General features: G+C 59.1%; 1 protein-coding gene across 4 annotated transcripts in view; it reads right to left on the bottom strand.

The window, feature by feature from the left end:
• Positions 1 to 7,386, bottom strand: part of NFATC1 (nuclear factor of activated T cells 1) — a 93,795-nt gene extending 86,409 nt beyond the window's left edge. For 3 of the 4 annotated variants that reach the window (XM_087818919.1, XM_087818920.1, XM_087818921.1), the window contains exon 1: positions 6,893 to 7,386. In XM_087818919.1, coding sequence (XP_087675045.1) covers positions 6,893 to 7,019 — 127 coding nt within the window. In that variant the 5' untranslated portion in view covers positions 7,020 to 7,386. Of the gene's footprint in view, positions 1 to 2,704; positions 2,862 to 6,892 lie in introns of those variants that run through there. The other variant, XM_087818922.1, reaches the window with a different exon arrangement.
• Between the last annotated feature and the right edge of the window lie 7,581 nt (positions 7,387 to 14,967).

The following is a 14,967-nucleotide window of genomic DNA, read 5'->3' as shown; positions in this document are numbered from 1 at the left end:
GAGGATGGTGGGGCTGCTCGTATGAAAGAGGCAGGTGCTTGTCCTGAAACTCAAGGGTCCCGGCCCCCCTCTGAGTGCCCAGTGCTCCGGAGGCAGGACCCGCACCCGGCGTCCGCGGCAGGGCTGACCTGCACAGGAGCGGGGCTCCGGGGCTCTTCACGTCACCCTCACGGCTGCTGAAAGAGGCTTGAGAATCAAGATGCCTCCAGGGGCATCCCTTGCACAAGGGAGCGATGAGCGACGAAAGGCCACCGGTCACGCATGCGGAGGGCGCAGACTGGCCTGCACCGAGCTGGAGGTGGCCGGCTGCTGGGGAGACTCCAGCCAGACCCAGAGGCCTGGCCAAGTTCCTCCGGAGTTGCCAGGGAGACAGTATTGGCAGCCGTAAGCCGGCCAAAATAACCAAGCAAACAGGAGCCCTGGCGGGAAGCTGGGCCACGCCCGCCTCCCAGCTGACAGCAAGCGGCTATTTCCTGAGACCCAGAAAGGAGCAGGAGGCCCACTGCCCATCCGTCTTCTGCCCCGGGGGGTGGGGGTCCCTGGACAGGAAAATAGATGGGACAGATGGGTGCAAACCGCACGCCTGCTCAGCTCCAAGCACATTAGTTTTCAAATTCTTTTCCATTTGCACCTGCTGGGCATTCTGGGAACAAAGAACCCAAGACCCAGGCAATCCCTTGAAGCAACAGGTAAGACAGAAGCCCCATCAGTGCCACACAGCCAAGAGCACGAGGTGGCCTGGGCGGCAGGGTGGACGGAGGGCTGACCCATCCCTGACTCCTGGAGGCCTGGACACGGAGGACTCAGCTCTCAAGACAGAAGGGATCGTGACGGAGACGAGCGGCCGGGCGGCCTGTGGTCAGGACTGGCCTGTCCTTCTGACAAAGCGCCCGTTTTTGTGCTCAGCATAAGCCATAAAGCTCTGTGTCACCAAGCTTACAACGGAGCTCGGTGTCAGTCACTCATTCATTTATTTATATCCAGGCTCGGCCTGGAGATCATGTGAAGCCTTCGCTATCACCCATTCGGAACTGGAGAATTTAATGTAACAATGTAACATAACAATGTAGTAATTTAATAATTAATACGTGTAACATAAAATTAATAAGGACAAGAAGACAGGACTTCGTTCATAACCGCCAAAGCGTGGAAGGAACCAAAACGTCTTGCAGAGGGTGATGGATGAGCTGCGGTCCATCCAAACAGTGGAATATTATTTACCACCGAAGAGAAACGAGCCGTCCAGCCATGAAAAGACCCAAAGGAACCTCAGCGCGTACTGCTACGTGCAAGGACCCGCTGCGGAAAGCTACCTACTGTTGACCCCAACTACGTGGCCTTCTGGTCTTTCACACCACAGAGAGGCGGGGAGTGTGGGCCGCACCCCCCGCGATCTTCGCTGAATCAACAGAAAAGTGGTTGAACACCGAGGGAGAGGCTTCCGATGGGGACAACCCGGGACGAGCCCACAGAGCGGCGCACAGAGCCTCAGGCAGCCAGGCCCAGCAGCAAAGTCAAGGCCTCAGATCCCTCCAACCCGCCTCTGCCTGGGCTCCCGCGGCCCCGGGGCCTGGAAACCGGCAGCCGGGGAAGGCGGTCGGGAGGGCGGTTAACGAAGACCAGCCAGCCTCGGTCTGGTTGGAACATCCATTTTTTAAAAATGACCAGGGTGTTACAGTCTTTAAAAGAAGAGCGGGGAACGATATGGAAAATATTATACAATCGCTGCAGAAACTCAGCGGAGCCAAGTGTGCTGTGTGCAGCCTCCTCGACTCACCGCCACGTGGACGCCGGCCCACAGAGAGGGGAGAAGGGGCTCCCGGCTCCCCACGCCCACCAGCAGACAGGCTGGGATCTCTCGGTGGCTTGATGCTTGTTCAAGAACCCCCATTTGGGGGTGGGGGGGTCCCTTTATTAGGACAGAGAAGAGAAAATGAAAGAAAGGAAAGGACCTGGCCCCCCGGGGTTGGGCTACTTCCCCTTTAACTGTTCTGGGAGGGGCAAGGGGCCTGAGGCTGCAGGGCAGGGACAGATGGGGGGCTCTGTGGCCCCCCTGCCCTCTGGCAGTGACCACTCACCACCTGTCCCCAGGCCCTGTCCAAGTCGGGCCTTGGACACTCCTGCCCCTGGCTTGAGCGGTGCAGTGGCCGCCTGGAGCTGGAGGCCCCCTGCACAGGAAAGCTCCAGGGACCAGCACAAGTGTGACCCACAGGCAGGGGACGCGATGCTCCTGGACGCCAGAAACCGGAGCTGTGGCACCAACCGGCCTCACAGGGGCTTCCCCGCCCCCCTCACCCCCCAGCCATTAAACTTGACCTGTTTTCTGCCTGCTCCACAGGCCAGGAACAAGACACAGGAGCAGGGACACTGTGGGTGCTGCCCTGCCCTGGGTGGGGGTGGGGTGGGGAGCAGAGGGGCACAGGGCAGGGTGTTCCTGGGCAGAGAGATGGGGAGGGGCTGCTCCAGCCCCAGGCCTGTCCCAGAGGCTGGCTCCTCCAGACCTCCTCCCTTTGCTGACCCCTGTACCCCCAACCCTCCACCCCTGATCCCTGCATCGCCTGGACCTGCACCCCTGGACGCTCTACCTCCGACCCTTGCACCCCCCAGTCTGCACTCCATCCCTGCACCCCCAGATCCTGCATCCCCGGCCCGCACCTTGTATCCCCTGCACCTTGGGCCCTGCACCTCCGACCCGCGGACCCACCTGGGGCGACCCCCGCGGCGCTCTCGTCGCTCTGGTTAAATTCGAAAAGGAAATCAAAGTCGAACTCGGGGTCCTCCTCCAGCCCCGTCATGTCGGGACGGCCGGTCCGGGGTCCCGGGTCAGAGTCCAGGGTCTGGGGTTCGGGGTCAGGGCCGGGGTCAGGGCCGGGGTCGGGGTCCAGGATGGGGTCGGGGTCCGGGACCAGGGCCGGCGCCGGGGGTCACTGCCAGGGTCCGAGGCCCGGGTCGGGTCTGGGGCCGGGGTGCGGCCGGGTCGGTCGGTCCCCGGCCGCGGGCACCTGTGGTCGCCGCCGGCTCGGCTGCGCCCTGCGCTCGGCCGGTCCCGGTAACGTGACTCCGCGCCCCTCCCCCGCGGCCGGCCCCTCCCCCGCGTTTCCGGGTTCACACAAACAAGCCGGCGGCCGCGGCCGAGTTTTAAATAAACTCCGGGAGCCTCGGCGCTCGCCTGTCACTCGCGCCCCGCGCTGGCGCCCCACCCGCGGGCGGGACCCCAGAGTGTCCCCGAGGCCGGCGCCGGGCCCACGTGCGCGGGGCACACGGTCCTGTCCGGGACCCCCGCGGTCCCCGCCGACTCCTCCGTGACACCAAGTGGCGCAAAGAGCAGCGACTGCTCCCCAGCGCGACGGCGACACTGTATCCAGGCCCGCTGACTTCGTCTGCAACTTTGTTTCTTTTAAGGCTCTCACGCTCTCCGTCCTCTTCTGGGAGGAAGGGGGTGGCGCTTCCCGCGAGGCCCGAGCGTCCTGGCTGGACCCCAAGTGCCACCGCCAGCCCCGCGGCTCAGGGCACCGCCGAAAGCGCAGGGGGAACAGGGGCGCTCCAGTGGGACCAGGGCGCCCCCACGGCGGGCGGGGCCAGGCGCCCGCACCCACGTTCACGCCCGGTCCCTAGGCCTTTCTTGCCTCGGGCGTCTGACTCCCAGGCCGCGCCTCTAAGGCAGCCCTTCTTTCTGTGACACCCCTTCCTCCAGCCTCCCTCCTCCTAAAACTCACAGCACCCTCCGGGGCGTGCGGAGCCGACCCCCCGCCACCGCGTGGCAGCCCCGAGCCCCTCGGGGTTGAGCGGGGCGTGAGCCCAGGGGGCGCGGAGCAGCGCACCCACCAACACTGGGCGCAAAGGGCCAGGCCCGCGCAGCGCCTCCGGTGCCCTTCGTCTTTCTCCCAGCTGTTTACTGTCCCCAGGGGCCTGGCACCGGTCAAGCCAACATCTGCCACAGAAGGGAGCAGCGGGGCCACTGCGCCAGAGAAGCGCACACTCGGGGTGTCCAGTCGAAGGAGGGGCGGCCCCCGGTCCGCGATGGCCATTCTGCTGCTAATTTCCCCTCCTTAATGCCCCGCAGGCCCTCTGCCCCGCGGGCATTGCTTTTTCCAGAAGCAGAGACCCCGCTGACCACGTGACCCGCCCGCACCCCGAGCTTCTCTCCCGTGACCCTTTGCAAAGGGCTGGTTTTCTCCAGTGATAAACTATAGTTCACTTTGGCCTGATTTAGTTTCTAATAATAGTTCTCACTTTGAGATGTATGTTGGAGGGTTGTTTTGTTTTAGTTAGCTTTTTCTGCTGACCTTCAGGCAAATGGAAGTTCTGTTTTCTAAGCCGCAACGTATCATTTTCTGTTTTTGTGTTTTGTTTTGTTTTTTTAACTTCAAGCCGCCTTCTCACCTCTGCGTAAAATTGACACAAACTCTTTGCTCCACTGTCCTGGGGAGGGCGGGTGGACACTCCTGCCCTGTCCCCTGGGCCCCCAGGATCCAGGACTCAGGGTTGCTCATCCCAGGGCTGAGCTGGTCCCCACCTGGTTTCAGATCCCCAACCAAGGGGACCCGGTGCCGTGGCCCCTTTTTAAAATGCTCCTCTTACCAGCACCCCAAGACTTTCATCTTATAAGGGGGGTGAGCTATTAGCCAGTTTAGCAGACACCCCTGTCTCGAAGGGAATGTTTAGCTTGGCACTTCCTCAAGGCTGTGGGTGTCCCCGGTGCAGGCTCCGGCCCTGAGTGTGACACCGTGGGCGCCATCGCCCTTCTAATCTGGGTGAGGGAACAAGGCCATGAAGCTAACGCGGGAGAACAGGGGCGCTTTGTTCTGTGAGGGGAGCCTGGGGCATTCAGTGTGGAGCAACCTCTGAATGGGTGGGTGGGCGGCTACCTACAGGCCTGCATTTCTCAGCATTGGGGGGGGACCAGCTCCAGGACATCAGAAACAACAGGGCCTAATGAGCTTGGGCCCAGGTGCTCATTACACCAGGGGAGGCAGGCAGTGCTCCCGTTCTGAGAAGGCACCTAGTGCCCCCGCCCTGGCAGGAGGGGCGCTGGCCCGAAGGGGCGACCCTGCCTCTGTCGGAGGGCCTGTCTTTACGATGGATGGACCGCACTTTCCGGTTAGCCTAATTCCGCCGTCCTCATAAAACACACGGTATTTGTTTAGTCAAAGGGCGCCCTGCACCTGGCACCGCCTTTCAGCAGAGACCTTCTGACACACATCTCCCCAAGTAGGAAACAGGAAAACTCACCCCGCCCCCAGAGGTGGTTTTTCCTCTCTTGTCTTCATGAAAAGGTTCTTTGCTGCAGGATGGACCCCTGACTGTTCAAGTAAAAAACAAACAAAAAAACCCCCAAAACCCTGAACTTAGAAAGGCCCGCGTTTTTAGTTTTAAAGCAGTGATAAGAAACACGTGGGGAAAACTTTGAAATAAGTGTCCAAGGGTTTTCGCTCAAAACCTCAATTTTTTTTAACTTTTTTTTTTAATGGCAAGGCTGGTCTGTAAACATTTCCTGATGTTTGCATTTTGACACTTTCTAAATTCACATGAAGTGGTAAGAAACGTAAGATACATCTTCCCGCCTTGACACACAATAGGTGGAAAGCTCTAGGACTCCAGGCCGCTGACGGCAGGACTCGGCTGAGCCTGTGGTCCCGGGCCCTCTGCTAAAGGTAACCGGCCCCAGGGGTGGGCGTTCTCTGGAAACCGGCTCTGAGGCCTGGCGCTCCCTGGACGCCGCAGGAAGCAGCCGCGTGTACTTGCTGGCGCTCCGCAGAAGGATGTCCGCCCTTATAAATACCAGCACGCGTTACCCATCCCATCCGCAGGTTTGCCAGCTTTCTTAAGATAATTTAAATAAACTGCTTCAGCGCTGAGAAGGCATTTGGGAAGATGTCGCCCAGCTTCCCCCGTGCGCTTGTCAACCAAATGCCTCCGTGGGGTGCTAGTCACCCCCTTCCTGACGTTTCCAGACACCCAAGGGAGCCTCCCCTCCCCGCAGGAGGACCCGGCTCCCCGCTCACTGGTGGCCCTTGTGAGGGACAAAGCGGACTGGCACTGGGAGGCTGCCCTACGGAGGGCGGCGAGCGCACCGTCCGCAGGGGACCTGCCATCACCAGGCTTCAGGGCGGACGTGCCGTCCTGTGACCCTGCACAAGCACCTGGAAACTTGGCGGCCCCCTTCCAAAGTGTCCTGAAGCGTTTCCTACGGTCGGCACTCTCGCGTCCACAGAACTGAAAACCGCTACGCTCAGGGGCTGTATTCGGACAGCGCGTTTGATCCGGTTCAGTCCTACATCCGGCCTCCAGCCCGACGGCCCGAAGGGCTCAGCAGCCGCGGAGGCGGACTTGGAGGCCGGCGCTTGGAGAGCGCGCTCGCGGAGGGGCGCGGCCCCCACACCTCCTGTTTGGCTGGTCTTCGAAGCCACAAGGTGGCCTCGCCCCACAGGGCAAGAACACAGGCCTCCCCAAACGTCACTTCATCCCAGAGTGTCCTCTGTGGTTCTGTCGGCCCTAACCTCACCGGTCCCCAACCGCCCGCATTTGAACTGAGTTTCTACCGCGGGGACTCAATGCGAGGCTGCACCGGCGCAGGCCGAGGGCGCGCACTCAGCGCTAGAGAAGAGGAGACACCTATTGGCAAGAAGGCGCGGCTCGAAATCAGGGCTGCTCCGGGGAAACACCAGGGGGACACCGCTTCCCAATCTGTGCCGGCGCCCGCAGCGCGCAGGGGACCCGCGCCCCTCCCCGCGCACACTGGCCGCGCTGAGTGGCCCCTCCCGGGGTCGAACCCTGGGGGCCAGCGGGCGGCACGGGCACCGGGGCGGCGGGAGCGGGGCTGGGGGGGCCGGGCCAGGGCTGGGGGGTCGCGGGGGGGACCGCGCGGGGGGCGGCAGCCCCGCCGGCTTACCTTCCTCCGCCGACTTCATGGTGCCGCCGGCGGGCGGCGCGGGCCCCAAAGTTTCTCCTCTCCCGCAGACTGCAGCCGGAGAGCCGAGTGGAAACTTGGAAGGGACTGGAAAACTGGTACTTGGCATCCACGCGGCCGCGGCGGCGCGGAGCAGGAGGAGGAGCGGGAGGAGCGGGCACGGCGGGGGTCGGGCTCCCCGGGAAGCAGGCTCCGGGGCAGACGCGCTCTGCCTGGGTTCAGCGTCGCGCGCCCCAGAGAAATGTCATCGAGGGGCGTGTGCGCGCGTGGCGGGGCGGCTGCGGCCCGGGACCGAAGCGGGGCGGCGGGCGGCGGGCGGCGGGCGCGGGGCTCGGAGGTGTGCGCCCGCGCCCAGTCCCCGCGTCTGGCAGCCGAATCCCTCGCGGCGACTGTGCCTGCGAGTCCGGAGTCTCAAAGTCTCGCTCTGACGCAGGGCCGCGCTCTGCCTCCTGCCTTTTTAAAGCTGGAAAACACCTCCCCCGCCTCCCGCCACCGGGCGCTCCCGCGCCCCCTCCCTGCCGTGACATTACGCCCCGCCCGCCGGAGCCGGCGCGGCCCCGGGGACCAGTGCTGAGCGCGGCCCCTCCCCGCGCGGGGCTGCCCCTCTCCCGGCCCGGGGCGCTCGGGGGGCGGGCAGGGGCTCGGGCGGGGGGGGGGGGGGCGCGCGCGGACCGGCCGGGCCCGGCTCGGCGGGGGTCCTGAGAGTCGCCGTCCGCCTCGGGGCGGGCAGGCAGGGCCCGGGGGCGCCCCGCGCCGCATGCTGAAATCATTATGTAAAATCGCAGGCTTCCCCGCGGTGGAAATTTGGAAAAGCGCTCCCACTGGCAGGCCCGAGAAAGGAAATTCCCACCCCGCCAAATCACTAACAGATTGCACGGCAGTCCCGGGACCTCGACTTACTGCCGTTTCCCTGAGTAGAAGCCGAGCCATCCCGTCTCCGGTTCCAGGAGCTGGGGGCGGGGGGCAGGGGAGCCGCGCGCCCCTCCCCGGCCCCCAGACCCCGGCTGGGGATCCGCCCGCGGGGCCGGGCCGGAGCCGCCGCGCAGACACGCGGTCCACGGAACACTTCCCTCTCTCAAACCCTGGGCCTCGGCGCAGCGCGGCTGCCAAGTGGGACCATATTTTCTTGTTGGCCGCGGATGGAAGGGATTGGGGTGTTAGGGCGGTAAAAGTGTCTGGTGTACAAGACCCATAAATCGATGGCACGACACCCTTATGTGGTTTAAAATAAACCAAAAGCAAAAGACGTCTCTGCTGCGGGGACCCGGGAGGCCTGCGGGACGCCGGTGGGTCCCCCCCGACGAGCCCAGGCCCATGACCCAGGGAAATGGGGGATCCATGGCAACGGGGGTCTCGCCAGCTAATAGGATGCGACACTAAGTGACAGGAAACTGCCCAGCGGCGTCCACTGGGCAGAACCGAAATGTCTCCCCGTCCCAGGTCTCCCATCAAGTGGCCGCCTCATTCCTGGGGCGTCTGGGTGTCACTTTTCAGGAGTCACCACCTGACACGTGCTCTCACGCCGAGAGCTGGTGCCCCGGGCGCAGGAAGAGGGGGACTCCGCGTGGAAACGGCAGGGGACCCCGCGGGGCACGAGGAAACCGAGGCTGAGGGAAACTCCTGCGAGCGCTCCGAGGGTGCGGGGGTCCCCCCAGGACGCCGGATGCTCAGCGAGGAGCTCGCATCCCGCGGGGGGCGGCCGCCAGGGGGCGCCAGGGCCACGCCGCCCTCTACCTCCCCCCCCCCCCCAAGATCTTTCCGCACTGAGTCCTGGTGTATCCAGACTTGGGTGCCAGGATTTTGCCTGGAGAGTTTCCGTTTCCCGCCCCCCCAACAGGATTTTGCTGGAGAGTTTCCGTCCACCGCTCTCCGCCCCCCCCCCCCCCAGGACGCGCAGGGAGGAGGCTGGGCTGTGGTGGGGGGAGCGAAGGGAGCCCCGCCAGTCGTATTAAAGTCAAGTCTGACCTCCCCCCGTCCGCCCCTCCCGCGCTTTCACGCGCCCGGCGCCCCCCCAGCCCCCCGCCCTGAGCCCTCGGGACCCACGTGGGCCTGGGCGCCCCTGGGCGGGGAAGAGCCGAGCCCCGGGCTGTCGGCCACGGTGGCTGGGTCCCCCTCCCCCTCGATAAATAATTTTCACTCCATCCAGAAAAGCTCTTTCCCGTCTGCTCTCAATGCCCTTCCTATTCCCCGCCCGGTGACGGAATCCCCGTCTGTTGCCCTCTGTTTAATGCCGTTGCCGGGACCACGGTGGCCGCGCGCCAGGGCGCAGGGAGTTCCGGAGGCGGCGGCGCAGCTCCGCGGCCAGCGCGCCCCCCGGTCGGCGGCGGGTCCTGGGCCACCGCGCGGCCCCCGAGCCCGAGCCGCGGTCCCCGCGCGCCCCTCCCGCCCGCGGGGCCTTCCTCTTCCTCCTGAGGTGTGTTTATAGCGGCTACCAGGAGAGACGTTACACGGATTTTATTTTAAGAATGGGTGATGACTAACGAAGTTAAAAGGAGCTTAGGGCAGAAAACAAGACTATTTTTAGGTTACTGTTGTTTCTGTGGATTATTGGGGCAAATACACCCGAGAAGCTTACCATTTTCAAGGTCCCCTTGGGTGCCAAGTCCTTTCTCCTGGAGCGCACGCGGGATGTTCCACCCTGCCCAGGATTTTCTAGAGACCAGGCAGTCACGTTGGTTGGGTTTTGTTTAAGCACAACTGCTATGGAGACACGGTCCTCAGCGATGTGGGCGGTCCGGCGGGTCAGGAGGACCTGAGAACGCTCCGGCCTCCTGCCCCGGAGCCCCAGGGGGCCGCGGGGCGCACCTGGCCGGGCGCTGCCCGCCCTCTCGGCTGGCTCAGGTGCCCGGCCAGGGCCCACCTTTCCTGCTGTTGCTCAGTCGCGCACCCCAGGTACCACTTGCTGCTCAGGAACTTCGGGCCAACATCTGCGAGTTGAACGTGCGCGCGTGTTGCAGCCCGGCCCACATTCTGAGCCAGGTGGGCCACTTTAAGGCTCTTCCACTTCGGAACCCGCTGCGCTTCCCACTCCTTCCACCCCCAGGTGTGGGTGCTACCTGAGGGCACCTCTTACCCAGCGGGAAGAAGCAGAGGTGCTGGGGAGCAGGCTTGAGGACCCTGGCACTGAGCCAGAGAGAACAGCTGGGCATTAAGTTAAGAAATCAGAATCATGGAAAGTTATTTACTTTTCAGAAACTGATTTTTTTTTATAAAGCCAATGCAAGTAAGTCTCACAGCTGTGGCTGGAGTTGAGAAAGAAAGGGGTCCTTTCCATTACACTCCTGTGTCAGCACATTCACACTTTCTTTTCTAATTTGGGGTGTTCTTAGAGATCTATGAATCTGGGGTTCAGGGATCCAACACTGTGCTTTTACCTGTCTGGCATCTCATCAGTGCGGCCGCCCATCCACAGATCCTCGCAAAGGTCTTGGTCACTGGCCTCCTGCCTAGCCTCAGCCTGACCGCCAGCTCTGGAACCTCAATCAGTCGGTCCATCAGTCAACTTCCCTCCCTGGGCACATGCCCAGGGCATCAGGAAAAGTGCCAAACGGCTCTTCATGGCCCCTGATGTCCTTCACCTTCCACACCTGGAGCAGCCACGCAGGGGCCTCCTCACTGGGAAACCCCTCCCAGTCTCTGTTACCCACCCCGAGATGGGGCTCATCTCCCCATACCCCCATTTAGTCAACCACCAGAGCCTTCTTCCAATCCACCTCCTCGCTCCCTCCTGGCCCCCCTCCCTGAGGCCCTGTCGCTGCCTTAGGCAGCCCCAGCGCTTCCTCGCCTAGCACAGTGTGGGGCAAAAGTAGGCCCCACCTCACAGTTGTGAGTACGTGAAACAGAGTTTATTCTTGTTATTAATTATTGTATTATTTTCTATGTGAGCAGCTGTAAACCTGCTTTGCCCACCCTGTGTGTGGTCCACCTGGGAATGTCTGGTGTGCACTTGAAGGAACGTGCTCTGCTGTTGGGTTGAGTGTCCACAGACGTCTGCTCTGCCCGGTCGGTCTAAGGTGCTGTTGAAACCTTCGGGTTCCTGTTGAGCTTCAGTCTGGTTGTTACATCCATCACTGAAAGTGGGGTGCTGCCCTGCCCGGCGTGGCTCAGCGGTCAGAGCGCCGGCCGCACACTGAAGGGTCACAGTTTCCATTCCTGGTCAGGGGCACACGCCTGGGCTTTAGGTTTGATCCCCTGCCCCGATTGGGGCTCATGGGAGAGGCAACCAGTCTGTGTCTCTCTCATATTTATTTTTTTCGCTCAAAATCAATGGAAAAAGTATCCTCAGATGAAGATAAACAACAAAAAAGTGGGGTATTGGTGTCTCTGGTGGGGTGTCACTGTAGCACTATCAGTCTTTCCCTTCATTCTTCTGGTTTTGCTTTCTATAAAGGATGTCCCCCCGAAATATACACACACTTTGGATAATTATAAAGGCAGTGTTTATTAAGATACATTTCATTTCCAAAATGTAACAGAATCTAGACATTGTGTGTGTACATTTTTTGGGACACCTGTATTTTGGGGCTCTGTCGTTAGGGGCACATGTTTAATTCCTGCATCTTCCTGATGGGTCGGCCTTTTATCATCACAAAACATCTCTTTATCTTCACTAAAGCTTCTCCTGTTGAAATCGCTTCGTCCGACCTTAGCACAGCCGCTCCAGTTTTCCACGGTTGCTCTTTGCATAACTGCCTTTTTCCACCTTTGAATCTAAAGGTGTTTCCTGTAACCAGCTTAAAGTTGGATTATGTTTTTGTCTAATTTGACAATCTGCCTGTGATGGGCCTGTTCAGTCCGTCGTCTTTGATGTTATTATTGATGTACTTGGATGTACATCTTACTTTTTTTTTTTTGCATTTTTCTTGGGTCTTTCGTGTTCCTCTATTCCTTCTTTATTGCGTTCTCTTATGTTGCATGCTTTTTTTTCCTAATGGAGCATTTTAATTATTTAATGATCTTTTGCTTTTTCTAAGTTATTTTCTTCGTGGTTGTTCTGGGGTTTACCACACACATTAACCTCACAAGCAGCTTCAGATCTGTACTAGTTAATGCCAGAGACACATATGCATATGAATCCCTTACAGGTCTATCTCCTTTCGCCTCTGTGGTATTAACGTTAAACATGTTACAAATAGCGATGTTACAAACCCCACAGTACATTGTAACAATTGTTTCTTTACCACCTGCAGCTACTTCCTTAACCAGCGCAGCTTTGCTCCACCCACTTCGTTTGTGTTATCAGCAGATACATTACAACCTATTACATTTCTATTAATTATAGCCCCGACATTATATTATATACACATAATTCTATACAGTTGCTTTTTAAATCAGTTATGAGAAGAGAAAAATATACATGTGCACTCTCATAAAATCATATCATCCCCTTTACTGGAACCCTGTGTTTGTGGATACACGTCTCTCTGGGGTCACGTGCTGCCAACCTGAAGAAATCCCTTTAGTATTTCTCGTGAGTCTGCAGGCAGCAGTTTATCCATCTTTGTGGATCTGGGAACATCTTCACTTTACCATTTTTAGAGACGGCTTTGCTGAGTGTAGGGTTCTGGGTACCCACCACCTTCAGGCCGCATTGCCTCTGCTGGGGAGTCACTGTGGCTCTTTTTGGGCTCCCTTGTAAGCGACACATCACTTTACTCTCGCTGGTTTCAAGATATCCTCCTAGTCTTGGTTTTCAGCATTTTTACTGTTGTGTCCGTTGGTGGGTCTCTGCATGTCTCGTTCGTCAAGCTTCTTGGATGTGTAGGTTATTATTTTTCGATAATTTTGTGACATTTTCAGCCATAATTTTCCTGAATGTTTTCTCTTTTCCTTTCTCCCGCCATGTCCTCCTGGCAGCCCCACTGTGCGCAGGCTGGCGCACCCGATGCTGCCCGCGTTTCCCCGAGCCTCTTTGTTGCCCTTCGCTCATTTCTTGCTGCTCTCAGCTTCCATCACCTCTGCCCGTCGCGTCCAGTTCTCCAGTCGTCCTTCTGCTGCTCATGCCCGGGCTGAGCCCCTCCGTGGACCTGCTGCCTCGGCCGCACCTCTGGCTCCAGACTCTCCACTAGGTCCCTCTTCAGTCTCTGTCGACTTGAGGTGACATCATCGGCACACGTCCCTCACTTCTTTATCAGCTTTTCTCCAGCTCTGTCAACACATTCACAGTGGATGCTCTTAAGTGCTTGTCTGTTAAGCCCAACATCTGGTCCCTCTCACAGGCAGTTCTGGTTGCATGCTTATTTATTTATTTTTTTAAAGTTGTATGGGTCATGCATTTTTGCTTTTATTGCATGCATCATAATTTTTCTGTTGGAAGCTGAACATTTTAGGCAATATGTTGTAGCAACTTTCGATACTGGAACACCCTCCCCCACCTTCCCCCCCCCCCCCAGTCTGGGGCTTGCTGTTTGCTTATTTGCTTAGCGACTGGCTGGATCATTTGCATGATGTCTCTTCCCTCCCACGGTGGTCAGACCCCCTGCCATTACTACCCTGGGGGCCCACAGTCACTCCAGACGACAGAGGCTTCAGAAGAACTCTCTTTCCTCGACCACACCCAGCTGACTAGCCCCCCAATATGACTGCTCTGCTGTTCTCAGCAATGCTGTGGCAGAGAAGTTCCTCCATAAAGGGTCAAGCTGTGGCTCTTTGGCTGGAATGGTGTCTGAGGCCAGTGTCTGAGGCCTGTTCTGCCTGGGGTGGGGGGCATGTGACATGGTCCTGTCACCATTTTCTCCTGCAGCCTGGGCGGCATCTTCACTGGACCCAGGAGACTCCCCGCCTTTTCCTTCACCACCACCTACACTGTTTCCCTTGCTGGGTCTGGTTGGAGTTGGGATCCTGTCAAAACAACAGGAATCCCGGGTCATACAAGAGCATAGCTCTAAAAAAGTAAATTAATCAATTAAATTAAACTTAAAAATAAAACCCAAAGAGCCATAGGTCAAGTACCTGGCCAAGGGGTCCCTTCTTGCTCTGTGAAGATGGGAGAGATGGGCTTTCGAGGCAGATGAAAAATACACAACCCGGTGAAGAGGAATGAGGAAGGCAGCGCTGAAGTCGCACACACCTGCCCCACGGCTGTGTCCACTGGCGACCTGCCGGCCTGCTCATCACTTTTACCTCGAGGCTCTTGGAAGTGCAAGTAGGCTGAGCTGTTGGGGCAGGTTGGGCCCAATCAGCTGCCCCACAGCTTTGGAGATGCAGCGCCTGCCCTGAGGACCCTTCCTGGGCGGCCTTCGGCCAGGGCAGGTTCCCAGGAAGGCCCTCTGCTGGGTGGGTCTCTGCTTCCCCTGTTCACACTTGCAGGACAAAGGGCCTCCCGAGCACTCTCCACCACCAGGGGCCACTTCCTAAGCCTGCAGCGTCTGCTCCTGCAACACCTCCCCCGGGGGAAAAAGGTTACTTTTGTTTCTGGTGAGATTTGGGTTTGCACCTGTGAATTCACAGTTTTCCTCTTGCATAATAAAAGTAGTGATACTAGTTTCTAATGGCAACGTTGTAACTTTCTTCTTAAACCAGTTGGTTTACCTAAGTCTGTCTAATGCCCAAGCAGCCCGAGGTGGGCGGTTCTGCTCCAGCCTCAGACAGGGACTGTGCTTCTGGTTCCCTTTCTCCATCTGAACGACTTTCATTTGTAGCCGAAACGCAGTTTTGGGGAGGCTCTGACCCGGGGGATGGGATGGAATCGCCGGGGACTGGGTTCCATGGCTTCCCAAACTATTTTTGAAGTATGTTTGGTTCAGTAAAGCTCCAAACAGTTTTTTGAGGGACTTTTTCCATTCGTTTTAAACCCGAGTGAATTTCAAGGGGAATTTGGTCCATGTGCTTCTGATTCATTACAAGTAAATCATCCAGAGGCCGTGTCAGGAGCGTTTGATGTCCCGCGATGGGGGTGGTTTACAAGCCACTGAGCCTTTTTTCTACTTAGAGACAGGAAGTGGCATCTCGCCAAAGTGTAATGAACGTGAGCCCTCAGCGACGTTGCCCACACCCACCAGCTGCCGTGGCCCTGGACAGAGTGGCCCCAGGAGCCATGGGCGGCGGGTGGGCAGCTG

The sequence above is a fragment of the Miniopterus natalensis genome, chromosome 7, assembly GCF_054644295.1.
Source record: "Miniopterus natalensis isolate mMinNat1 chromosome 7, mMinNat1.hap1, whole genome shotgun sequence".
In the NCBI taxonomy this organism is placed as follows: domain Eukaryota; kingdom Metazoa; phylum Chordata; class Mammalia; order Chiroptera; family Miniopteridae; genus Miniopterus; species Miniopterus natalensis.
This window is presented reverse-complemented; position numbering and strand designations above follow the sequence as displayed.